Source organism: Sceloporus occidentalis, unplaced genomic scaffold, assembly GCF_023333645.1.
Source record: "Sceloporus occidentalis isolate IW3139 unplaced genomic scaffold, rSceOcc1.0.p SCAF_20, whole genome shotgun sequence".
Classification (NCBI taxonomy): Eukaryota; Metazoa; Chordata; class Lepidosauria; order Squamata; family Phrynosomatidae; genus Sceloporus; species Sceloporus occidentalis.
This window is the reverse complement of record NW_028317000.1, coordinates 10,333,602-10,361,228: the sequence shown is the minus strand read 5'-3', so window position 1 is coordinate 10,361,228 and position 27,627 is coordinate 10,333,602. Positions and strand designations below refer to the sequence as shown.

General features: G+C 43.8%; 1 protein-coding gene across 3 annotated transcripts in view; it reads right to left on the bottom strand.

Moving 5' to 3' along the window:
* The window catches only part of KLC2 (kinesin light chain 2), a 33,820-nt gene extending 8,545 nt beyond the window's left edge, over positions 1-25,275 (bottom strand). The window contains exons 1-11 of one of the 3 annotated variants that reach the window (XM_089483712.1): positions 25,255-25,275; positions 15,789-16,030; positions 14,522-14,752; positions 13,425-13,497; positions 13,017-13,239; positions 12,083-12,170; positions 11,022-11,123; positions 8,846-9,019; positions 5,281-5,380; positions 3,039-3,088; positions 1,795-1,868 (exon numbers count right to left, since the gene is read on the bottom strand). In XM_089483712.1, coding sequence (XP_089339838.1) covers positions 1,795-1,868; positions 3,039-3,088; positions 5,281-5,380; positions 8,846-9,019; positions 11,022-11,123; positions 12,083-12,170; positions 13,017-13,239; positions 13,425-13,497; positions 14,522-14,752; positions 15,789-16,028 — 1,355 coding nt within the window. In that variant the 5' untranslated portion in view covers positions 16,029-16,030; positions 25,255-25,275. Of the gene's footprint in view, positions 1-1,794; positions 1,869-3,038; positions 3,089-5,280; positions 5,381-8,845; positions 9,020-11,021; positions 11,124-12,082; positions 12,171-13,016; positions 13,240-13,424; positions 13,498-14,521; positions 14,753-15,788; positions 16,031-19,383; positions 19,403-24,957; positions 24,980-25,254 lie in introns of those variants that run through there. The other 2 variants (XM_089483711.1, XM_089483710.1) reach the window with 2 other exon arrangements.
* Between the last annotated feature and the right edge of the window lie 2,352 nt (positions 25,276-27,627).

Here is a 27,627-nt window from a genome sequence, read left to right as displayed (position 1 = left end):
TCTAGAGAGTGCTAGGTCACAGAAGGTTATAATAAAACCAAAATTTCCTTTGTTTAAAAATATAAACACTGTACTTTTTAATTTTCCTCTTCTACAGTCCTTTTTGTATTCTAATGTTTTGATAATTATCTGCTACTGTTATTCTTGGCTCTTTTATAACAGGATTGCAAAACCTCTGGATATTTGGACCTTCAAATGTTTTTGACCTCATCTCCTACAGCCCTAGCCAGCATAGTGAATAACAAAAAGATTCTGGGAATTGTAGTCCAAAGCACTGCATAGGTCAAAGGTTCCCCGGGCCCAGGGATATAGCCAAGGGGGGGGGGGGTTCTTGGGGTCCATTAGAAAAATGAATGGTGCGTGCTGCTGCGCCACTGCACCCAAGCCCCATTATAATGGTGACACTTAGTCTGGACCCCCCACTTCCTAAAATCCTGGCTACGTCCCTGCCGGGCCTGTCTTATGTACTCTTCTAAAACACACAGTTAAAAGACATTATGTGAAGGCATAGGATACAGTCACTTATTTGAAACTAAGGTTGGTTCTGGTTAGTATTTGAATGGGAGATAGACTGGGAATGCCACCATTTGGGTTCCATTATGGAAGAAGGGCAGGACATGACTGTAATACATACAGTGCTTTAAATACATAAATTATCTATTGCATACACACAATTGGGGCAATCAGTGCCACTGAAAGGAGTAAAGCTGGGAGATATATATCCCACCTGGAATATTGTGTCCAGTTCTGGGCACCACAATTCAAAAAGGATGTTGAGCAACTGAAGTGTGTCCAAAGGAGGGCGACTAAAATGGTGAAGGGTCTGGAAACCATGAAGCCCTATGAGGAACGACTTAGGGAGCTGGGACTGTTTAGCCTGGAGAAGAGAAGGTTAAGAGGTGATATGATAGCCCTGTTTAAATATTTAAAGGGATGTCATATTGAGAAGGGAGCTAGCTTGTTTTCTGATGCTCCAAAGAACAAGATCAGGAACAATGGATGCCAGCTACAGGAAAATAGATTCCACCTCAACATTAGGAGGAACTTTCTGACAGTAAAGAGCTGTTCAACAGTGGAATACACTCCTTTTTTGGAGTGTAGTGGAGTCTCCTTCCTTGGAGGTCTTTAAACATAGGCTGGATGGCCATCTGTTGGGAATGCTTTGATTGTGATTTCCTGCATGGCAGGGGGTTGGACTGGATGGCCCTTGGGGTATCTTCCAACTCTATGATTCTATGATCCTCTGATTCTAGTGAAGCAAGAGCAAGCTTAACTTGCAACAATATGAAAATTTAACTCCTAAACCAGTACTGGGAAATTTGTGGTAGTTTAAATGTTGATGGGTTATGGCCTCCAACATCCCTGACCATTAGCCACTCTGGTAAGGACTGATGGGAAGATGACTCCAATGACACCCGCACGCTCATAGGATCCATCATCAAATTCCAAAGCCTCTGGCTTCCCTTTGATTTCAAGCACTCAGCTAGTGTAAAAATATGTAAAAGGTCCAAATATTCATATTCAAAAGGTAAAAAAACAGACACCCATAGCAACATTTTTGAAGAAGCAATGCTGACAGAAAAAAAATTTGGAATGAAAAATCTGGTATACTTACAAATGCAAGGAGAGACAGCATTATCACAATAATTGTTCAAATCAATGAAAAATTCTGACCCACTGGCCTCCTTGCTCTTTCATGGCTGCCAGTTCACTGCAGACAGGGTGTATGACCTTAAGCTGAAGGCATACCCCATGACATTTTCTACACACCCAAAGGAAATTGACAGTACTCACCTGTCCACTTTGCAGGCTTTGTACCAGCTGCCGTACTCTCCATAAGGGGCACTGTCCTTCTCCTTGTGTTTATCCTGAGGGAAAACACATGATAAAAGGTATAACAGGGACAGGCACAGTGAAGCCTGCAGGTCACATATGGCCTCTGGATGAATCCCACTTTTGTGACACCTGAAGCCCCCATAAGCCACACCAAGCCCTCCTAATTTTTTTTTTAAATGCATTCAAACCAGGCACAAACAAAATATCTCCCAAACTTATGAAAACACAGAAAATCTCTCCACCCCCCACCATCCCAATACATTGTACAGTACAACCCCAATATCCACAGAACTGGTGCCCACAGTTTTATGTACCCACGTCTAAAATAATATGGTCTCTCTAGACAACTGACAGTTGCGGTTCTCCGGCATGACTCTATGGTCAACTTCTGCTGGAGATATAGCCTCAACTATTATCTGAGCTAACTCTAGGAATGCATCCCCTGTGTATATGGAGGTTGTACCATACTATTGCCAAATACCACATTTTCCTCTGCAATTCATTCTCAAAGTCAGTCAGTCAGTCAGTCAGTCAGTCAGTCAGTCAGTCAACCTTTATTAGGCATACAACAACAACATACATTTACAATAAAACTTCAGGATCGTTATTAAAATTTAAGCCATAATCTTGTTGCCTCCACCAGAAAATTGGCCATTAGCCTGGCAATATGTGGGTTCTGATCTTCCAATAAGTATTCCACTGAGAACCCATCCAAACAGATATTCATTTCCAATAACTTTCTTAACAATTTCCCCTCAGAATTATATACATTGGACAAAGCAATACAATTTGATAGAGAACATCTGGAGCTTGATCACAGTGGCATACACAATTCAAAAATGGGGTCTGCAAATATTTGCCACTGCTCACATTTGAGGGGTGTACATTCAATCTTGCAAACAAAAAGGCCTTCCTCGGTGCAAACAGTAAAAAGGTTTGGAAATAATCTGGAATCCTACCCTGCAATGTTCCATCACTTTCATTTTCAAAGTGATGGAACATTGCTTCCTGGTGCCATTTTGATAGGGACCACAGAGAAAAACGGAGCTATTTGTGGCATATGGCCCATGCTGGGGTTGGAGGAGTGAAACTGGCCCTGGCCCTCAGAACTGCCCACCCCAGGTTACAGTGAGGGGTTCAGATCAGCTGGGATTCTGGTCCAAAGTTCTGGCTCCTTTCTCCTTCAAAAAATGCAGAGGTACCTTACTTTCCTCCCGCTCTTCAGCATGCATCCAGATGGGCTTATTGTCTCCTGCAGAGAAATGACAGCAGAAAAGATCTAGTCAAAGCACTGAGTGTGTTAGGTTTGTATCTAAAGCTAAGTACTTTTGAAAGTAATTTTCAAAGCGCTGAAGAAACTGCCTTATACCATCAAATAAACCTTGTCTTGTGCTATGACTCCTTCCTCTAAGAAAGTAAAAATTCCGGTCTTCATGGTTCTGAATAAACAGCTCATTTCAACAAGAACATCAGAACCCACTTCCTAGTGAGTCAGTAACTCAGTTCATCTAGTTCACTGGCTCTCTGGGCTTTCAGACAGGGGTCCTTCTCAGCTGTCATATGGGGACTGAACCATGTAGTGTCTTCAATATGCACAAATCATGGACAAACTGCAGAGAGCCAACGGTCATATCTGCCCCGGGGATTTGGAGTGGTGCCCCTCTGTTACCATCTGAATGGCCTTCAGATGGCCAATCATATCTTCTAGGGGGAACAACTGGGAATTTCTCCTTACTCTGTTTTAGGAATGGTGGGATCTTATTTCAAAACTAGAAGGGACTTTATACTTATTTGCCTAATACAGATGAGAAGGATGGGTTGAAATGGCCAATAACACCCCTAGAGGCTGTGACTAGTTGTTTACCATTGGAAGGATGCATGCAATCTGAATCTACCCAACCCTGGTGTAGACCAAACTCCAGGCTGCTTGGTGAGGAAGGGGGGCAGCAATTATTAGTTAAACAAGGCATTAGCTGAAGCAGTCAATCGTAAGTCTACGATGGGCCCTGGGGCAAACCTAGACAGGGAGAAACAATGGAAGATCCACTGCCTACAACGTTTAGAGAGGAACTCATACTCTCTCCTTCTGCTACATATTGTGCCCCGAGGAGAGGAAGCTGATTAATCAAAACAAAGTGAGGATCAAGAACATGACCAGTGACCTGCCCTTGATGGAATGTAGCTGAAAAAGTTTATGGCATAGCTCAAAGGTGATCAAGCCCCACCCCTGCCAGCCAGATGCAAAAAGGCCTTAGATGTGCACAGGTAAGGTATGCACAACTGGATTCCCTGGCACCGGCATGCTGGGAGATAACCACGTCAACATGAAAACTGCCAAATTACTCTCACTTCTCTACTGACAGACAGAAAAGTGCCTGAGCTTTAAATGAGATGGAACAGTTCTGAGTTTACATGTGATTTTCCTACTTTCAAAATGGAAAATCAAACATGCCCCTCTCCAGGACTCTGTCTGAAACCTAATCCCAACGTCTCACTTGATAATCCTCATTTAAAAGTTTCATAGAGTTGGAAGAGACCCCAAGGGCCATCCAGTCCAACCCCATTCTGCCATGCAGAAAATCTCAATCAAAGTATCCCCGACAGATGGCCATCCAGCCTCTGCTTAAAAACCTTCAATGAAGAAGACTCCACCACACTCTGGGGTTTCAGACCCTTCCTCTTCTTTGCATCTCAAGAAGGCATAGAAACTATATGATGTATGTTCAAATTCTCCAACCTACTTTCTGCAACATCCTACCTAATGAAGAGATCAAAAAAGTTTGTACTGTATATATATTTGCATCCCAATAAAAAGTATTGTCATAATATGAATTCTGGAATTTCTTATGGTTGACTTTTCTATTATTTAATTGTGAAGTCAAAAGCTTTAATGCCCGGCATCCATAGTTTTTTTTGTGGGTTTTTCAGGCTATGTGGCCTCTTCTAGAACATGGCCACGTAGTCCAAAAAACCCACAAAAAACTATTATTTAATTGTTAAAGTTTTAATTTTGCAAACCACTCTGGAATTTTGATAAAGAGTGGCGCATGTGTATGTAAAGAAATTAGAAAGCAGCAGAAGAGAAATGTTGACACTACCTCTGACCTTCAGAACAATAATACACAAAGCCAAAATGGCAGCATTCTAAGCTCAATAGATGGTTTTTTCACAACTACCACCTCCCTCCTGACATTTTCACAATGTCTAGCAACTTTCAGCTTCAAACTAGACTCTGCCATCCATGAGAAACTGTTCTCCTCAACAAACATGAGCACCACAAGAGAGCATCAATTGATATTGCACGAAGTTTTATTGTTTCTATGATTATCAATGTAGCTCATTGTGTAGCTTCTCTGCATAGCTTCTTTTCTCCTTGTAAATAAGCACATAGGTCGTGAAAAAAGAAAATGCATCCACACATTCATTATGAGTTTCCACACTCACCATTGACAGATCCAAATTCTCTCTCATGTGCTCGGGTCAGAATGTCCTTGAAGAGGGCCTCAGCATCATTGTATTTGCCTTGTTTGAGGTAGCAGGAGGCCTGCGAGAGGATATTCAGAGGTAAGAGAAGAAGTCAAAATGGTAATTATTTACTTAAATGTCTAATTAACAATTTGTAAGCTGCTCTGATAGCCTTTTGGCTGAAGAGCAGGGTATAAATAATAACTATTATTATTATTATTATTCATTCAAAGCATTCTTATCCTTTTCTCTAGGAAAAAAAACATTGAAATATCAGAAATAACACAGCTCTTCCCCCTCACTTCCAGCTTTTAGGCCTGTAATGAGCAAAGCGTAGACCACCAGCTACAAGCGCCTCCCCAAGGCCATTTCTGTGGCTCCCACAAACCCCCAGGGGTATAAAAAATAACTGATTTAATTTTTGCTCCAAAATGCTATTATGTGCGTGGAGGCATTTTTGCCACATAAAAGCATGTTTTGGGGCCATAAAGACAACAATTTCAGGCATAGGAGTGCCCCTTTTCTAAAACAGGAAGTGGACTTTCCATTTTCCCGTTACTAAAAAAAAGGCAAAGAGGGGGCATTTGGGGGCAAAAATCTGCCTTTCTTTGTGCAGAGGATACAGCCCTCTAAGATGTCCTGGCAAGCTAATGTGGGCTCCCAGACTCTCACCATTGTCTACCCCTGCTTTAGATTACGCTCTCAAACACAGCAAATAGGAAAAGCACTGGGAGAAAAGCAAGCTCAAGCACTAGATTCATCAAGGAGCTTATCTCATTAACAAATAAGCTGTCTTACCTCTTCCGGCTTGAATTCAGGTTCTGGGATGCCCCTGGATGTTATTGTATCTAAATCACCACCTACGTAGCTGGGATGCTGCCCCTGGGATGCATCCCGGGTCGAAGTCTCACTCAGCCAGCCAATTTTTGAAGTTGGAAGCTCCCCGACTCCAAAAAAGTGCTGGCTGAGTGAGGCTTCGACCCAGGATGCATCCGGGGGACGGCATCCCAGCTAGGTAGATAGGCGACTTAGGTATGGTAATATCTGGGGCCCTCCCAGATCCTGAATTCAAGCCAGAAGAGGTAAAACGGCTTATTTCTCAATAGGATAAACTCCTAGGTTATATAATCCAGGAGGTCATGGAACTGGATTTAAGCACAATGGAAGAGCTGCTACTTCCCGTCCCTACAACACAACAGCCCCATCAGGGAAAATGTGTTCCTGAAAAGACTAAAGCCGTCTCTTGTGCACTACAGTGTTCCCACAATGGGCAAGCAAATGGCTTAACTGGATGTTATGAGCAGAATATGAATACAACTGCACTCTCCCAACTGGTACACAGAAATAGATTGTCACTGACTGTGTTATTACTATGGCTAGTAAAGAGGCGCCTCACTGAATTACAACAACAAAAAGAAGGGTATTATCACATGAATTTTAAAAGTGTTTCAAGCCTCCCGGGCTGCAGCCGGGACGCGGGATGAAGGCAGGGATTATCGCAGGTTAAATCACCATCTAACGCTACCCTCCATCAGCTTGGGTCCAAGCCGGGTCCCAGCCACGCTCCGCCAGCACTTTTTAGACATCGGAAGCTTTCCAGTTTCTAAAAAGTGTGGGCAGAACGCAGATGGGACCTGGGCTGATGGCATGCGGCAATTAGGCAGCGATTTAGCATGTGATAATCCCCACCCTCCATCTCTTTTCCCAGCTCCAGCCTGGGAGGCTTGAAATGTTTTTAAAGTTCATGCAATAAGCTCTGAAGTTGATTTACATTAGCTGACCAGGCTTTTGCATACAACCATAAAACAATCCAATACCATATTAAAGCATAGATAAAATGGGACAATTAAAATTGGTAATAAAACATAAGACTAAGATTATATCTTGTCACTAGACAACTGAAAAGTTTCTTTTTATCAGAGCTAACTTGATGTACTTGCTCTACAGCCATATGGGCACTGTTTATTGGAGTTTAGTAAGCCATCACAGCACCCTTTAACTTCCATTAGGTGCAAAGTGTTTAATCTGCACTTAGTGGATGTAAGGTCTTAAGGTCGTATGGGCAAGAAAAGGCTAAATAAGGGGTCAATTTTCCAGGATAAATGGTGAAATTCTTATACAAAGTAACAGAACGACAAGTATTCACTAGTGCAGCATTTTCTTGGAAATAAGTATCAGCTAAATGCCTTGCAATTTCCAGCCGGGCGAAATTATAGCCTTCTGCAACCAGTTTACTGAAAATCCCAAATTGGATTTAAGGTAACAGATTTTTGTAGCCCATGAGTCTGGACCCATTTCTTCATATGCTCTTACAACTGAAGGGGAGAGCAACTGAAAAATTATCTTGAGCCAATAATAAATGGCTGTTTTCTGAGCCAACATTTTAACTGAACAGCATGCAGATTCCATTCACATGACAGCCTTGAGAGTAGATTTGGGGACACTCAGAAATCTTGTTAGAAATTTATGCTGTACTGAATCCAAAAGTGCCATGTCTGAGTGGACCCAAACTGCAGCCTCATCTTGCTGAATTAGACCAAAGGACTCTCTGGTCTAGCATTCTGTTTCTGCAGTGGCCAATGGGTAACACTTAGGGTCTGCAGCAACAGGAATAAGCCTCATTCATCCCTGTGAGTGCACATGTACCATACCAAAGGCTAGCCTTGCAATGCTGTTCTAGGACTGGAGAGACCTGGATTCAAATCCCCACACAGCTATGCAGCTGATTGCTCCAGCATCACTCAACCACTATCAGTTGCCTCAGTCTACATTACAGGACTGTTGGGAGGATAAAAATAGGAACAACAACCATGTATGCTACTAGATTCACCATCACTTGTATTAATGTGATGTTTAAGAAATAAATTCCCTAGGCATCATACAATTATTTTATAACAAAGCAATAATTTTAAAAACCTAAAAAAATCTCTTCGAAGTAATTCATGAGAACTAGTGATTATTAGTTATTTAGTACAAATGGAACCAATAGAAAACATTAAGTTGGTGGTATTTAGGTTGCCTTTTCTCTACAAAAGGCACTGGTCAAGCTGGCTGGGGGTCGCTGGAAACTAATCCAATGTAGTACTTTTTCTAAACTTTGAGGCTCAACAGACAGCCCCCAAAAGAGTGGCTTCCCACTGCCCCTTTCAGAGCCAGATCAGGTTTGTGGAAACTGCACACTGCGCCCCGATGCATTGCTTTTCTGATTCTAAAAAGAATGGCAAAATGCTGCTCCTTTTAGAACCGGCAAAAAGCTGCCCTTGCCACAATAGCAGTGGCTTTTTGGCATTTCTTTGGTGCAGCATGTATAAATGCTGCACCAAAGGAGTGCCATGATGCCCCCCACAACATGAAGCCAGCATCGGGGTGCACAACATGAAGCCAGCATCGGGGTGGAGTTGGGGCGTGCAGTCGCTATGCACCCACTCCACCTCAATGCCAGCATTTCTAGAGTCTGTTTTGCTCCTCAGACTTTCCCCTTCTTCCTTTGTATGCTTAGCCCATTTCCTCCAAATTTCTTGAGCCCCATCCAAAAGCCTCTCACCAGATTGTTTTTGGTCTTGGCCACGTTGGGATCATCAGGCCCAAGGCGTGACTCATAGATCTCTAGGGCACGCCGGTAATAGTACTGGACCTCCTCATATTTGCCTTGGTTCTGGCACAGAAGGGCCAAGTTGTTCAACTGCTTGGCTACATCTGGGTGGTACTTCCCTAGTACCTGGAGTAAGTTAAGGGTGTGGGGGAAAGGAAGAGGAAGGGAGAGGAAAAAGAGACACTGTTCAATGATTTTGAGTCTGGAGAGAAAGAATACAAAGGCAATATTCTTCCATGTTTGTTGATCAAGCAAGTCATCGTTTTGTTTTATTTTTTAAGCTATACGATGTGGGAAACTGGCAGGATTTCTTTCCTTATCTGCCATAGACGAGCATTATATTTGTGCCCATTTACTACATCACTTTCTGTTCCTGGAAACTTACCATGGGCTGGCAGCCAGAGTTCACACATAGTATTGGTCCATATCCCACCACCCTGAGTAGCACGGCACTAGGACATAAGAACCTGCCTTACATAACCTAAACAAGTTAAGATAGAAAGATGTGCAGAGATAGGAGGGGAAAAATTGGAAAGAGGTCTTAGAGGCAAAGATCATTCTTTATTGTTATGAAGAGGAAGAGCCCTCCCCTCCCTCTTTCCAACTGTCATCTTCTGGCCTAGGAGGGAGTGAAAGGACAGGCCCAACGCCATCGGGCCCGGCCTCGATTAAGAAAAAGAGCCCTCCTTCTAGTCCATCTGCCTTGGTCCAGGCCTCAGAGGGAGAGAAGAACTGCTGGACCTGATCCCCTGCCCCCCACCATTCCCTTCTCCTTTTGTGTCGTGTCTTTTTAGATTGTAAACCTGAGGGCAGGGAACCGTCTATTATCCCCTCTATTGTAAGCCGCCCAGATTCCCAGTGACTGGGCAGCATATAAATAAATCCTATTATTATTATTATTATTATTATTATTATTATTTGATCTCATGTGATCAGACCAGTGATGGGTGCCATCCTATTTTGCATAACCACCCCCTTGTATTTATCTAGTCCAGGGGTAGGCAACCTGCGGCCCGCGGGCCGGATGCGGCCCGGCGAGGCCTTGGGACCGGCTCCAGCCCGGTCCTGCCGCCGATTGTCACCGGGGCCTTTGGCCTCTTGTGCGCAGGAGCAAGGGGGGCAATTGTCTATAGACGCCTCAGAAACATGCATTTATATTAACATTTTTTAAAAAATCAGCAATTTTTTTTGCGTGTCCTCCATTTTTTTAAAAAAAGTGTCCACCATTTGAAAATGTTGTCCTACATTTGTCCCGGTTTATTTATTTATTTAATTTTTTAAAAAAAATTTTTAATTATTTATTTTTTTTGGCTTCGGCCCCCCAGTTGTCTGAGGGACAGCAACCCGGCCCCCGGCTCAAAAAGGTTGCCTACCCCTGATCTAGTCCAATGACATCTGCTCTGAACGACAGCAGCTTTCCTAGTCACAGACAGAGGAAGTTATTTCCCATAATCTGCTACCTGATCCTTTTTTAATTGGAAATGACTGGAACTGAAGACAAAATCATGTCTCTACCACAAAGCAAGGAAAAAGAGAATACATTACACCAGACGTCCAATGTAATCAAGAGACATAAAATGTAGTGACATTTTTAAAATACTGTATATACTCATATACTGTTTTTTAAACAGAGGCTGGATGGCCATCTGTCGGGGTGCTTTGACTGTATATTTATGCATGGCAGAGGGTTGGACTGGATAGCCCTTGGAGTCTCTTCCAACTCTTTGATTCTATGTATAAGACTAGAAAAAACCTGAGTCAGCTTATCCTTGGATCAATGTACATACTGTATTTTAACTCTTATAAAAAAAGGAACCATCCCCTGGTGAAAGGCAAGAATGTAACTGTCCTGGAAGCACTGACCTCCCTTTATTTGCTCATCAATCCAACCTTTAGGGTGAGCACAAACAGTGATGCCTGCTGGAATTTTGTAAGTTCTTTGGCACTGTTTCCCTTTGCTTTATCCTTTAGATGCCTCTAGGTTTTATTCTTGACATGTACGGGTCATATCAAAATCCATAATTCTGGCCCCAAAACCTGCCCTTGACTTAATACATGAGGTTGACTTATGGTCAAGTATATACAGTACATTAAATGAGGAGTGCCCATTGCTTCAATTTGCAAATACCTTTTCACGGATCTCCAGAGCTCTCTTACATAGGGGTTCTGCCTCCTTGTATTTGGCCCGTTTGCCATAAAGCACAGCCAGATTGTTGAGAGTAGCAGCTACCTGAATATGAAAAAAAGGCCTAGTTAAACACTGCACAACTCAAAAACTGTCATACTGCCAGCACATAGACCTCAGAAATCTATTTCCAAAATGGGTACAGAAACGTAGCAAATCCAGAATCCTGAGTGATAACTTATTTCATTTAATAGAAAAGATGCTAGCCCTCATGGTTGTGGAAAAACCTTGAAACAATCATCCAATTGGCTTCTACTAGATATACTGAAACCAGAAAGTGGATAGTCATGAATGCCAAAATCAAAAGAACGAAACTTTACTTAGCAGATTTTCCTGTGCCACACTTCCCACCCTAAACCTAGTTTAAAGAGTACCTCTCTCATATGAACTGCCTCGGGATTTAAAGTAATCAAAGGACAACTTCAAGTTCTACCTGAAATGGAAATCAGTTTGTTTTCCATCAGTAGTAGGACCCTTTCGGTGATTGCTCCTAAACTGTAAAACATTATTCTATGGGTTGCTTGATTATCTCACTTTCTTAACAGCATTCCCAACACAAATAATCTTATCCTGTTGTGCTTAGCAACACTTTGCAGTTATCACTGTTTCTGTTTCTTCCTGTTTGACTTTTACTAGACTGCCTGTTTTAGCTTTTAAGTTACTTTGACAACTGAAATGTTGGTGCTTCCTATGCTGTTGCTTCATATACTGCTTTTGAAGTCTCCAGAAAACATGACAGTGAATAAAAATAAAGGACAAACATGTGCAGAGCTAATACTGTCCAATCTACATATTCTTTCCTGCACTTCATTCCACATATGTCTGTTCACCCACAACCTTAATGAAGCCCAAAATATCCCAACAGTGTTGGGGAGGGGAAGTTTATAAATATAACATAATGTAAAACAAGATATGTTAAGTGTAACTCTATTTGCCTCTGTACTCAAAACTGCAGAACCTGGAAAAATTTGGAGCACAGGGTTGAGATTTCATGTGGCACTTACAGCTGGATGATCTTTCCCCAGTGTTTTCTCCCGGATAGCCAAGGCATCATTGAGAAGGTGAGCTGCCTCCTTGTATTTATTTTGGTCCCTAGTAAGGAGAAAAAAAAATTCTGCCTGAAAAAAAGGCCACGTTTACAATATACAAAAAAAGCACACTGTATATTCCTTCCTAGGCTGTACTATTTGTGCATATAAATGCTCTCTCAATGACATGCAAGCTACAATACCAAGGATTATATTTCTTCTCAACAAGCTATGTATTTTATTTTTCATTGCAGTTACATGTACATTCTGCCCTTTCTTCCACAGAGATGAAATATCCTCTCTTCTACCTTTTTTTTATGACAACCTTGTAAACTAAATCAGGTTGAGAAGGTGGGGCTGGCCTCAAGTCAACCAGGGATTTTCATGGTTTTGTGGGCACTTATCTTTGTTTCTCTAAAGTCCCAGACTAACATTCTAACCACTACAACTATAACTGCTAATACTTTCGGTCCCAACTCTGGGGAAAGGGCAGGATATGATGGGAATATTACTGGTAATGATAGTAATTGTTGTTGTTGTTGTTATTATTATTATTATTATTATTATTATTCCTGGTCCTCTGTATCCACATGAAGGGAATGATAGTGTATGGATCAGACTGCTTTACCTAAGCCTTCTAAATATTCAAATTACTGAAAGGATTAAGAACTATTCAGGGAAGCGTTCCCAGGCATTACATGATTGTTATCTAATGTTATTTTAATTTGTTGTCATGTACTAATATGTATTATATTTAATTTTTTTTGTAGAATGTGCACCATAGGCAGGTCCGTTTTATCTATGTTAATTAATTGTATGCACAGCACTGTGTAAATTTCCAGCGCTATATAAATAAAGCTTAATAATAACAACAACCAAGATACTGCACCAAAGGAGCCAAGACTCATACCTGTACACTAGTGCGAGAATATTCAACATGGTGGCCACATCAGGGTGGTCATGTCCTGAGGTTTTCTCCAGGTCCTCCAGTGCTTGTTTACAGAGTGGTACAGCCACCTCATAGCGACCCTGGGAGGCGTACTGGATCACCAGGTTGTGAAGTGTCCGCAGGCGTGCTGGGATCTCATAACCACCATGCTGGGCAGCTGCATCCCCAGTACTGTGCGACTGTCCTGCAGAGAGTTTGGCAAAATCAGCTTGAAATCAGAGTGCCCACTACACATGTCAGAGAAATCCCATATACCATTTAGCTGTCAAAGGAACTACAGCATGGGCTACAAACAAGTTGTGGGAGAAGTGAAAAGTCACAAAGGCTGAAAGGGATCAGCTTGGCTCCAGGGAACTGGGCACAGCTCACCTTGTCCCTGGTCATCATCACTGGGGAAAAGGTCATCCAAGGTGTCCTTAGCAGATTCCCCACTCTTCTCATCCTGGACAGAAAGACAACACCCAGGACTGGAACCTCACAATTGCACAGGGACAAGAATGAAAAGAAATCCCACCTTCATTCTAACCACCAAGGCCTATTTTTAATCTGAGTTTGGAGGCTCATTAAACCATTTTCAGTTTGCTTGCATTCCTTTACAGCAGGGATTGGGAGCATGCTGCCTTCCAGACATTGTCAGATTGCAACTCACACAGCCCTAGCAGACAGAGGCTATGGGGAAGGATAATGGGAAATGAAGTTTAAGAACATCTATTCTAGAGGGTCACATGTTTCCTGAGTTATAGGATGTTTTTTGAGCAAAGTTTAAAAGTCTAAAAGTGGCATGCACAAAATGTTTTTTAAAAAGCAGAGCATACATTTACAAAGTCAGAACTTAAAAATTCAACGAGGCGTTTCAGAAAATAGATAAGCAAAAGATAATTGTTCTATATTCTAATAAGCTCGATAACACTTTTGACCATGGCCTGCTTATTTATGATTTCCATGTATACCCTGCCTTTCTACAGTTATCCCAAGGCACAAGACATGCCTCTCCATTTTTATTCTTGCAATAACCTTATGAGACAGGTCAGGTGCAGAATTGGCCCGAAGTCAACCAGTGAGTTTCATGCATTTGAGGGGACTACAATCCAGATCTCCCAAGTCCCAGTCTAACACTCTAACTCCAACAACACACTGACTTCTAGCCTGGAGTTAAGGAAATCTCTTCCAGGTAAGGTAGCTTTGGTCAACTGAAAGAGAGCTGGCTTTTTCTATCCCAACCCTGTGCCAGAAATGACAAACACAGGCTTGATCCAAATAGCATGCCAAACCATGATTCCTACTTAATCATAGAGTATAGACTTCAAACCATTATTCAAGCTTATAATGGTACAAGCCAAGTTCAGGCATTTTGATGGATGGATTTATCAGGTTTTAAAATAATTGCACCAAGTACTTCTTCCTATGAACAGAGAATGAGAAAAGACGTGAAAAGCTGGGAAGAGGAAGAAAGAAAGGCCACCAACAGATGGGGAGACGTCTTCGTCAATTTTTTTAATCTGGTTCATAAACTCCAGGTGCTTTTTCTCCTCCTCGAGTTGAGCCACCGACTGCTCGCTGCGCTGCAGCTTTTGCTGAGTACTAGCCAGTTCATCTCGCAGCCACTGGTTTTCCTGCACCAGGCGCCGCACTTGAGCCCGCAGCTTCTGTTTCTCTGACTCCACTGCACTCAGGTGGCTGGACAGAGCAATGATGACCTATAACCAGAGACAGTGTGAAAACAAAAATCCTAAGTGACCCGAGACCTCAGTAACTAAACAATGTATCTCCCTATACACACCTATAGCTTGGAAAGATGTTTAAAAAATTATAACCTACAACTCCCACAGTTCTCCAGCTCTTTATGGCCACTGGCGGCATTTAGATCTGCTGACGGCATCTTCTCTGTGTTCCACCACTAGAAAAATACACCACATGGATAAGCAGGACAAGGCCTTCTCAGTGGTTCTGGCACTGGTTTGCTTTTGATGCTAGGTTAAAAAATATTTGGGATGCAATAATCATGGCTCATTTCTGTACACTGGTTTATGGGTTTTGTTTTGCTATGTGGTTTGGGTAAGCTGGTTTTTAAAACTGTTGTTTCACAATGAGTTTGAAGTTGTTTTCATTTACTGCATTCCGCACATGATGGCTGAATGGAACAACAAGGAAAAAGTCTATGATACTTCATTGTCAAAGGCTCCAAAAGCCAAAAGTAGGATACAAGTTTAAACAGAGCCAGCTCACCTATGTATTTCAGAGAAGCAAGAAGACATAACAACTCCCAACAGATTAATTTAGTGATCCTTAGCTTTTTCCTTTAGTTCTCATAGTTTGGAAGCAAAACTCAGAGCTGGAGAACCTACATTGTGTGCACTAGGCTGAAGGTTTGGTTTCCAGTATCTCCCTGTAGAAGGAAAACAGGTGACAGGAAATATGAAAGACCTCCCTGACCCAAGGTCTTAAAGTATGAGTGAAGAATGTGTAGCCAGCCCCCCTCCCCCCCCCCAGGAATTGATGGACTGCAGCAGCCATTAGGGCCAGCACTGATGGGGAGGAATCCCACAACTTCTGGAAGGCAACAACTTGCAAGACCATCACACTAAAGAACTGCAACTTATCAAACAAAACCCCCAAAAAACCAACAGTGAACAACACAGACAAACAATCTGAAGTGGCACATGCAGGTTCCTGTATTCTTTCAATTGTCCAAAAGTCACATTCAGGCTGACCTTTGGGCTTAGTGGCTATTACCTGAGCCTCTCCCAGCCCCAGCTCAATGGCTTCCAGAGACTTCCGCAAGAGACTGGCTTTCTCCTGTGCAGCACTGCTTTCATGCTGTTGTTCCATGCGGTTGACGGTGTCAAGGAGTGCAGACAATAGTGAGTGGTGCTGTGTGCGCAAAGTCTCCAGGCCCTGCACCACGGCCCTAGTGCCTAGCACAATCTCATCTTGGCTCATCTTCTCCTCACGGAGGTACAACATGGTCGCCATCACTTCAAAAGCAACAGGAAGAGGGGGGAAAACAGGAAGAGAAAGAATCAGTATGGTGCCAAAACTTGATAAAAAGGCATAAACCACACTACACCAGGCCTGGCTTGAGGTTATTATCAATTAAGACTTGATCTTCATCCTCCAAGGATACCCAATTCTTCTCTCCTCCTTCCTTTCATTCTAACAACCACTCTGAGGGGTAGGTCAGGCTGAAAGGAAATGAATAGTTCCTCCATACCCCCCAAGATGGTTATCAAGCCCAAGCTCACCAAGAGAGTTTCACAGCTGGAGACAAGATCTCTTAAGTCTTAGTTCAAGACTCAAAACCACTACGCAATACTGCATCTCATGGATAGGTCTCTCTGAAAGCCCTTGGTATCTGCTTGGGTTTGGTTCCAGGACCCCCTCTCCTCCCAATGGATACCAAAATCCATGAATGCTCAAGTCCCATGAAATACAGTGGTGTAGTAAAATGGTGCTCCTTATAAAAAAAGGTTTGCTTTTGGGAATTTATATATTAAAAATATCTTTAAAATAGTTTCAAGCCATGGATGGTTGAATTCATGATAAGGAATCCATGGATACAGAAGGCCAATTGTAGATATTCTAGACAAGATCTTGTACATGCACAGGCTTGTGTTACAATCGGCCCTCCAGATCCAATGATTTTTTATCCACAGATTCAAAACATCCATGGCTTGCAAATATCTTTAAAGTATGTACATTCTATAAAGCAAACCTTGATTTTCCTTCTTTTATATAAGGGAAACCATTTTAATATGCCATTGTATTTAATGAGCATCCATGGATTTTGGTATCCATCTGAAGTCCCAGAACCAAACCCCAGCAGAAACCAAGGTCCATGTATACGCAAGCTAGACTTTGAATACTTGTTACATCCTCAAATAATCACATTATCCTACCTTAATATGGCTGTTTTTGGGAGAAGAGAGACAATATTAGGATATTATTAGGACAATATTGGGACACTAAATGCATCTGAAGTTTACTCACGCTGCCAACTTCTTTCTTTCCGTTAGTCTGAAAGGTGCTACAAGATCTCGCTACATAATATTAGGGGAGGCTTTCAAATAGTAAGGGGTGCTGAACAGTGGGACAAACAGCCTCAGAAGATGAAGGGTTTTCTTCATCCATGGATATTTCAGTAGAGGCCAGAGAGCCATATGTCAGGGGTGCTGGTACTCCATTCCCTACTGCAGATCCCTGCACTGAGAAAAGGATTTGAACAGACAACGACGAAGGTGCTTTTCTACCCAACTATAGTGCAAAGCAAGTGAAGTTCTTCAAACCCTTCAATTGTATTCCTGCTTTCTTCATAAAAAGTTGTGATCAGCAGCCTTAGGTAGCAACCCAAAACAGGGTTACTGGAGAGTAAGCCCTAATGAAAACAGCAGGACCTGTGTCTCTATAAACGTGCAGAGATGTATGCTATGAACAACCCATGCCACAGCTAGGTTTTGAATACTTGCGGCACGAATGTAATAACAGGCAGCACTTGACCAAAGGACAGCTGAGCCCCAAAACCTGTTATGTATGCCTGAGTGCCACTTCAAGATGTCAAGTGTTAAAACACAGAGATGCAATGAGTTGCCTCCAAGTAAACCCAACCAGCCCCAAGACATCTAGAACTAGGAGAAGTTGACCTGGAGAAGAGACTGTTAAGAGGTGATATGATAGCCATGTTTAAGTATGTGAAGGAGTGTCATATTGATGAGGAAACAAACTTGTTTTCTGCTGCTCCAGAGAACTGGACCCGGAACAATGGATGCAAGCTGCAGGAAAAGAGCTTCCACCTCAATATTAGGAGGAACTTCCTGACAGTAAGGGCTGTTTGACAGTGGAACACACTCCCTCAGGGTGTAGTGGAGTCTCCTTCCTTGGAGGTCTTTAAACAGAGGCTGGATGGCCATCTGTTGGGTGTGCTTTGATGGAGAGTTCCTGTATGGCAGAATGGGGTTGGACTGGATGGCCCTTGTGGTCTCTTCCAACTCTATGATTCTATGATTCAGGATGAAGGACGCTTATTTCCTGCTACTCCAGAGGAAAGGACCCAGAGCAATGGATGGAAGCTACAGGAAAAGAGATTCCACATCAATGTTAAGAGAATCCTCCTGATAGTAAGGGCTATTTGTCAGTGGAACGCACTCCCTCGGAGGGTAGTGGTCTCCTTCCCTGGAGGTCTTAAAACACAGGCTGGATGACTTCTATCAGGGATGCTTTGACTGTGAGTTTCTGCATGGCAGGGGGTTGTTGCGGATGGCCCTTGTGGTCTCTTCCAACTCTATGACTCTAGGAGAAGGGGTGTTTTGAAGCTCCTGCGTGCTTCCCCAGCATTTTAGGAATCCAAGGAAAATAAGAGGGTCAGAAAAAATAACTTTACTCCCTTTTCAGGTCCATCAGGCAATGTAGTTCCCCTCTTGCTCCAGCAGGTGGCTGCTTCAGGCATGGACAACAGAGACGCAATGCGGCGTGGAGTCCTGTGCCCTGCAAACCAAGCCATTTCGGCTGCAGCAGTGCAAGGAGAAGAAACTTCACTTCTCTCTCCCCACACCACCCACCCACACTCTCATCCAAAATATCCAACCACACATAAAAGCAAAAATCGTGCATCATTTTGCCTGTCATCAGACTCTTTTCCCTCCACACTGCCTTTGTGATATGACAACCTGGCTCCTTTCTACCCAGAAATGGAGAAATGTGAACATCCAAAAGGACACCACAACGAGAACCCTAGCCAATGTACACTGTTTATCCTACCCACCTATAACAGCCTCAGCCATATTGGTTTAGAAACAGATTTCTCCCTCCCTCTCTCTTCTCAGGCTCTCCCTTTCTCTATAAAGTGTAAAAACTTTAAAAAGGAATGAATTACCAGCCACTCATCCTGCAATGGAGGTCAGGGAAAGCTTTGCGGATCTGTTCTAACCATCCCCCCCATGCAAAATTCGCCAAGTGCTTTACAGATTCTTTTTTTACCCAAGGTTTCCTCAACACCCCCAGAAAAAACTGCTCTTCAGACGAGTGGAAATATTTCTATCCCTTTTTATTTGATTGGCCTTTTCAACATTTCCTCTCAGAAATCAAAAGGGCCATGCATGTAATTGGAATAAAACTTGGACTATCAAAGTTTGTGATTAAGACTATGGAGAAAATAACCCATCTTCCTTCCATCGTGGATTCACACAGGCCAAGGTTTCAGATATTACAGTCACAGAGAATGGCAAAGATACATTGCCAAAGTCAAACATACGATGCAAAGAGAGATATTTGTGTGCTGCAGAAAATCCATACTACTCTAACCATGATTTATGACCTCTTGTCTGCTTGTTCTTACTTTTTGCCTGTCTTTGCCAGGTTTATCGTTGGAAAGATGGGAAGAGGGGCTTTACCCTTTCACTTCCTCAGATTCTTCCTCCTCCATTTGAATTCTTTCCAGAGCTTTGGACTGTTGCTCGTCCTTCTACCTTCAGGGTTTTTGGGAAGGGGAGAACATCCAGGAGTAGCCATGTTGGCCATTTAGCAAATCCAGTCAAAAATCCACCAAACAGTGATATCTTTATTTATTTATAACTTTATTACGGCCATTTGGCCAGCACAACAGTGATATCTTTATTGGCCAACCAAAAGGAGACCTATCTAATCCTCATTTACAGTACTTAACTGTAGATTTCCCTTTTCCTTTTGCACTTAGGCTGTCCTCTGCACCTACAATCTCTTCTTCATCTCATGCCTTTCCCATAACTTAGCATTAGCATTTACATTTCTATACCACTTAATAGTGAATACAGCACTTTCTAAGAGGTTTACAATCTGTAAACCAACTGCCCCCAACAAGCTGGGTACTCATAATTTAGGCTGTCAAAAAAAACCACCCATACATTCAGGTTTATCGCCTTAGTGTAGGAGGGGGGGTTATAAGCTTTTAAGACCTCAATTCTGCCTCTTCTGAGCCTTTTGATGCCCTCTGAAACTCTGCAAAATTACCTCCTGATTTATTATTATTAGCATGATGGAGAGGAAGTTCTCTTCCTTTCCCAGTCCTTTTCTCATGTCCCTCATCCACTCCTCACATTTATGCACCTAAAAATACTGCAGCCTCTTTCTGCTTTGCTCCAAGGAGAACACAAAGACAAATAGCTCCAAGTCACTAGGCTTCATGGGGTACCCATAAAGGTAACATGTAGTTATTAGCTTCAACTTGGTCCAAGAGAGACGTCTTTCTTCTCCCCCAGCCCGAAACAGACAAAGAGCCAGGGTAGGGCCCCTCACCTTGTTTCTCTGCATGTTTCGGGCTGGAGGAGAAGAAAGACATCTCTTGGACCAAGTTGAAGCTAATAATTACATTTTACCCTATTTTAGCGATTCCACTGCTAACACCACAAGCTTTCCAAGCACAGTAGAAAGAGACCCTAAGGTGAAGATATCATGGGTTTTTCATAGTATGTGTCTTTAGAGGGCATTTGCCATTGCCATCCCCTCAGGCTGAGAGAGTGTCCAAGGTCACCCAAGGGGTTCCATGGTTGAGCTGGGATTTGAACTCTGTTCTCCAGAGCCATTGCCCAACGTTCAAACCACTACACCATGCTGGCTCTCTTCTCCCACCTTTGGAGAGCTTTTATTTCTTTCTGTCCACTTCTTTACTTCTAGTTGTTTGTTTCAAACAACTTAGGGCGACCCTAAGGCATGTTGCGGGGTTTTCTTGGCAAGTTCCTTCGGTGGAGGTTTGCCATGGTCAACCTGAGGCTGAAAGAGTGTGGCTCACCCAAGGGTTTACGTGTCCAAGCCAGGATTCGAACCCTGGTTTCCAGAGTCCTCGTCTAAAGCTCAAACCACTAAACCATGCTGGCTCTTTTTCTCACCTTTACTCATTTCTACAGGAACAGAAACAGTAGCTCCATTCAACATCATTTTTTCCTGAAAATCAACCCTCTTCGTGACCTATAAAGACATGGCTCTTTTGTGGAATTTGTTGTATTTTACTGGACAGCCAACATGGCTACTCCTAAACATGTTTCCAACTACCTCATCCTTCTTCATTTATTCTGTGTGCTGGCAAAGGAGAGGGAAACCTCTCAAAATTTGGAAGCATCACCCCTGCCGATAGAGACCCCATAGTCTTCAAGATGGAGAAAGCCACCCAACCTCTACCTGATCACCCCATATTTTCCCATATGGGGGAAAGACTCACAATCAAAGCACCCCCGAGAGATGGCCATCCAGCTTCTGTTTAAATACCTCCAGAAAAGGAGAATGAGGTCTTTAAGCAAAGGCTGGATGGCCATCTGTCGGGGGTGCTTTGATTGGGAGTTCCTGCATGGCAGAATGAGGTTGGACTGGAGGGCCCTTGCAGTCTCTTCCAACTCTACGATTCTATGACATATTTGTTGACCCTCTGTCCCATGTATCACCCATATGAATCTGAGGAACCCTTTCCTTCCCCACATAACAAGGATCCCTTTTTACTACAGGTAGAACTAGAGAGGGTACCATCTTGCAGCTTTGGAAGAGCACTTCCATCAATTTAGGCTGCATCCTGACTGGTGAAATAATCTGGTTTTGAGACCGCTTGAACTGCCACAAACTACACTTCCCAGAATTCCATAGCCTGGAGCAGTGGTAGTTCAAGCAGTATTAAAATAGGTTAGTTCTGCAGTGCAGATGCAACTCCAGGTCCAAAACACACTGCAGAAATGAGCCACTTTTGAGACCACTTTAACTGCCCTGGCTCAATGCTAGGGAATTCTGGGAACTGCCATTTTGTGCCCCCTCTGCCAAAGAGCCCTGGGGCCACAACAAACTGCAATTCCCAGGATCCCCTAGCACTCAGCCAGGGCCGTTACAGCGGTCTCAAACTGGATTATTTCTGAAGTGTGTTTTGGACCTTAGTTGGCCCCAACTTTCCAATTTAAGGTAACCCTATCCCAGGGTTTCCTTAGCATAAACAGAGGCTGGATGGCTATCTGTCAGGGATGCTTTGAATGCGAGTTCCTACATGGCAGAATGGGGTTGAACTGGATGGCCTTTGGGTCTCTTCCAACTCTATGATCCTATGTTTCTTCAGAGGGCCATCCTCCGAGGCTGAGAGTGTGTGACTTGCCCAACATGTTGTTGCTCGTTGCCTTCAAGTTGTTTCCTGCTTATGGAAACCATAAAGTGAACCTATGACTAAGTTTCCATGGCAAGTTTCTTCAGAGGGTTTTTGTTTATTATTATTCAGCCCTAATGGCTATTGTTTTTTTGTTTTTGTTTTGCCTCTGAGGCTGAGAGAGTGCGACTTGCCCAAGTTGCTGTATGCCTTCAAGTCACTTCTGATTTATGGAGACGCTAAGGAAAACCCATGACAGGGCTTTCTTGGAAAGGTTTGTTAAGAGGGGGTTCACCCTGGCTCTCCTCTGAGGCGGGACAGGACTGGCCCTCGGAAAATGGGGACCTTTTGCCCATAGAAAAACATGATGATTACCAGATTCTCTATGGGCAAATATTCCCCAATGATTCCCTATGGGCAAATGTTCCCCAATGATTCCCTATGGGCAAATGTTCCCCAATGATGCCCTATGGGCAAATGTTCCCCAATGATTCCCTATGGGAAAGTGTTCCCCAATGATGCCCTATGGGCAAATGTTCCCCAATGATTCCCTATGGGAAAGTGTTCCCCAATGATGCCCTATGGGCAAGTCTTCCCCAATGATTCCCTATGGGCAAATGTTCCCCAATGATGCCCTATGGGCAAATGTTCCCCAATGATTCCCTATGGGAAAGTGTTCCCCAATGATGCCCTATGGGCAAATGTTCCCCAATGATTCCCTATAGGAAAGTTTTCCCCAATGATGCCCTATGGGCAAATGTTCCCCAATGATTCCCTATGGGAAAGTGTTCCCCAATGATGCCCTATGGGCAAATGTTCCCCAATGATTCCCTATGGGAAAGTGTTCCCCAATGATGCCCTATGGGCAAATGTTCCCCAATGATTCCCTATGGGAAAGTGTTCCCCAATGATGCCCTATGGGCAAGTCTTCCCCAATGATTCCCTATGGGAAAGTGTTCTCCTATGTATCCCTATGGGCAAGTCTTCCCCAATGATTCCCTATGGGAAAGTGTTCCCCAATGATGCCCTATGGGCAAGTCTTCCCCAATGATTCCCTATGGGAAAGTGTTCTCCTATGTATCCCTATGGGCAAGTCTTCCCCAATGATTCCCTATGGGAAAGTGTTCTCCTATGTATCCCTATGGGCAAGTCTTCCCCAATGATTCCCTATGGGAAAGTGTTCCCCAATGATGCCCTATGGGCAAGTCTTCCCCAATGATTCCCTATGGGAAAGTGTTCTCCTATGTATCCCTATGGGCAGGTCTTCCCCAATGATTCCCTATGGGAAAGTGTTCTCCTATGTATCCCTATGGGCAAGTCTTCCCCAATGATTCCCTATGGGAAAGTGTTCTCCTATGTATCCCTATGGGCAAGTCTTCCCCAATTATTCCCTATGGGAAAGTGTTCTCCTATGTATCCCTATGGGCAAGTCTTCCCCAATGATTCCCTATGGGAAAGTGTTCTCCTATGTATCCCTATGGGCAGGTCTTCCCCAATGATTCCCTATGGGAAAGTGTTCTCCTATGTATCCCTATGGGCAAGTCTTCCCCAATGCCTCCCTATGGGAAAGTGTTCTCCTATGTATCCCTATGGGCAAGTCTTCCCCAATGATTCCCTATGGGAAAGTGTTCTCCTATGTATCCCTATGGGCAAGTCTTCCCCAATGATTCCCTATGGGAAAGTGTTCTCCTATGTATCCCTATGGGCAAGTCTTCCCCAATGATTCCCTATGGGCAAATGTTCCCCAATGATGCCCTATGGGCAAATGTTCCCCAATGATTCCCTATGGGAAAGTGTTCCCCAATGATACCCTATGGGCAAATGTTCCCCAATGATTCCCTATGGGAAAGTTTTCCCCAATGATGCCCTATGGGCAAATGTTCCCCAATGATTCCCTATGGGAAAGTGTTCCCCAATGATGCCCTATGGGCAAATGTTCCCCAATGATTCCCTATGGGAAAGTGTTCCCCAATGATGCCCTATGGGCAAATGTTCCCCAATGATTCCCTATGGGAAAGTGTTCCCCAATGATGCCCTATGGGCAAGTCTTCCCCAATGATTCCCTATGGGAAAGTGTTCCCCAATGATGCCCTATGGGCAAGTCTTCCCCAATGATTCCCTATGGGAAAGTGTTCTCCTATGTATCCCTATGGGCAAGTCTTCCCCAATGATTCCCTATGGGAAAGTGTTCCCCAATGATGCCCTATGGGCAAGTCTTCCCCAATGATTCCCTATGGGAAAGTGTTCCCCAATGATGCCCTATGGGCAAGTCTTCCCCAATGATTCCCTATGGGAAAGTGTTCTCCTATGTATCCCTATGGGCAAGTCTTCCCCAATGATTCCCTATGGGAAAGTGTTCCCCAATGATGCCCTATGGGCAAGTCTTCCCCAATGATTCCCTATGGGAAAGTGTTCTCCTATGTATCCCTATGGGCAAGTCTTCCCCAATGCCTCCCTATGGGAAAGTGTTCTCCTATGTATCCCTATGGGAAAGTACTCTCCTGTGCTTTAGTGCCTCCCTTCTTCCTAATTGGTGGAAGCCCCTCCACTCCTCCCGCCATTTTGTCTCCCTCTCTGCAGGGGCTGCATCCGCACTGGAGAATTAACCCGGTTTGGCACCGCTTTCACTCTTTTTCTGGCTCAAGGCTATGGCATTCTGGGAGTTGGAGTTTGTTGTGGGCCCAGAGCAGAGTGGAGCTCCGCTCTGGACCCCACAACATACTCCAACTCCCAGAATGCCATAGCCTTGAGCTAGAAAGAGTGAAAGCGGTGCCAAACCGGGTTATTTCCCCGTGTGGACGCAGCCTCCCTCAGAAACCATACCTGCTCAGCAGCAGCAGCAGCAACCTCCGCTTTCTTCTCTCTTCAGGCCTCCACCAAGCCTTCCCGGCATGCACTGCGACACCGGCACCCGCTTGGCCCCGCCCCCAAAACAACCACCTTAAAGAGGAGGAGGAGCTTCCCACCCCCGCTCCCTCCTTTAATGTCGGAGGACAATAAATAATTCCCATTGCATTGGGAGTCAAGAATTCTGACGCCACGACAGTAGCTCCCTTCGGCTTTGGCTGTGAAGAAAATACAAGCCCGCCAATTAAAATAAGCCCCCTATTATTTTTTTACCTCAGAGAATGCCTCTCTAGGAACCTCCAGGTCCTCCAGCGCAACTCTATGGTCCACGCCTCCCACAAGTGGGACCATAGAGTTGTGCAGGAAGCGGGCCTACAAAAATGCCTAGAGAGGTATTTTCTCTAGGTTCTCCAGTACAACTCTATGGTCAACATAGGACAGAAGTTGATCCTAGAATCATTGGAGGACCCACAAATGACTAGAGAAGTGGGTTTCTTTCTAGGAATTTCTGGGTTCTCAAGCACAACTCTATGGTCAATGTCTGGCAGAGGCTGATCCTAGAATCTTGTTGGAGGGCCTACAAATGCCTAGTGAAGTCACAGAATCATAGAACTGGAAGAGGCCCCAAAAAGGGCCCTCCAGCCCAACCCCCTTCTGCTATGTAGCAACTCACAATCAAAGCATCCCCATTGACAGATGGCCAGCCAGCCCCTCCTTAAATACCCCCAAAGAAGGAGATCCCACCACTCTTCAAGGGAGTGTCTTCCACTGTCAAACAGTTCTCACTCTCAGGAAATTCTTCCTAATGTTGAGGTGGAATCTCTTTTCCTGGAGCTTACATCCATTGTCCCTGTTCTCTGGAGCATCAGAAAACAAGCTTGCTCCCTCCTCAACATGACATCCCTTCAAATATTTAAACAGGGCTATCATATCAGCCCTTAACCTTCTCTTCTCCAGGCTAAACATCCCCAGCTCCTTAAGTCGTTCCTCATAGGGCTTCATGGTTTCCAGACCCTTCACCATTTTAGTCACCCTCCTTTGGACATTCTCCAGCTTCTCCACATCCTTTTTGAATTGTTGTGCCCAGAACTGGACATCACCCATTTCACCTGCCTACCATGCAAGGATATACATTCACACCACTCCCAACAGATGACAAGCCGCTCCTCTCTAAGGAGTTTATCACACTGGAGGGATCCCATGCAAAAACAGGGTTGAAAGTGGGGGGGGGGGGAACCCCACAAAAACAGATTTATTATGAGACAACGTCTGGGTTAACCCAACATTAACCCAGACAGAAAGTAGAAAAGACACGCAAAAGCACAATTGATTTTTAGATGACGTTGCTGTTATGGTGCATTAATAAGATTAACCCAGCTAGAAAGTAGACAAAACATGGTTCTTTTTACTTCCGGAAAATCCCGAAAGTAAAAAGAATCACATTTTGTTAACTTTCTAGCCGGTTTAATGTTGCATTAACATCAATGTGTTTGAAAATGAGTTGTGCTTTTGTGTGTCTTCTTAGGTTATTTTGAGGTTTTTAATCCTGTTTTAAATCCCGTTTCTGCACGGGATGCTTCCCAAGTGATAAACTCCTAAATCAAGAATGTGACTTGCCCAAGGCCACTCAGTGGGTTTCTATGGCCAAGTGGGAATTTGCATCTGGTCTCCCAGAGTCCTAATCCATACCATCCTGGCTCTCATACCTCACTGCTAGTCCCAGCATATACTGATGGTCTGCCTTTTCCCACAAGGACCTGTCATGGTATCAAAGATGTTACTCTAGGTCTTGCATTTCAGTGAAGTGAGACAGGTAGTGTTGAGGTGGTCTTGGGAATTTCCTTTCTCAAGAGATACACCTGGGACCACCTAGTTTTCATCATACCGTTTTAAAAAATTACATTTGTCATGGCCTTTTAAACTCAGGTGAGGGTTTATGTTGCTTGGTGTGTGTCACCAGAGTTTCCTTGGCAAGATTTGTTCAGAGGTTTGCCATTGCCTTCCCCTGAGGCTGAGAGAGTGTGACTTGCACAAGATCACCCAGTGTGTTTCACAGCTGATCTGGGAATCAAATCCTGGTCTCCAGAGTCCAACTCTCAAACCACTGCATGCCACTTGCTACCTTATCCTTCCAAACAAAGGTGGCAGGGAGTGCACCTGTTTGCAAAACATGTCTTCTAGTACTGAGCTAGGCTGCCTTCCTTTTGATCAGCTTGGTCAGACGCATCAGCTTATAATGGATCTGGGATTTTGCTTTTACATAAAAAAAGTGTTCCATAACAAATGGTTAGTTGTTAAGGCAGCATAAGACTTGTGAATGTGTTTTGTGGTAGTGCACACTAGCCCTGGAAAATTCTCCTGAATGATGGAGGAAACTATTAGTAGTCCCTGAGAAACCAGATATATGCCATTCTTTGTTGTTGTTGTTACATGCCTTCAAGTTGTGTTTGACTTATGATGACCCTAAGGTGAAGCTATAATGAGGTTTTCTTGTAAAGATTTATTCAGATGAGGTTTTGCCATTGCTTTCCGCTGAGGCTGAGAGAGTGTGCCTTGCCCAAGGTCACCCTATGGACTTATAGGGCCAAGCGGGGATTCGAACCCTGGTTTCTAAGATCCTAGTCCAGCACGCATAGCAGTACACCA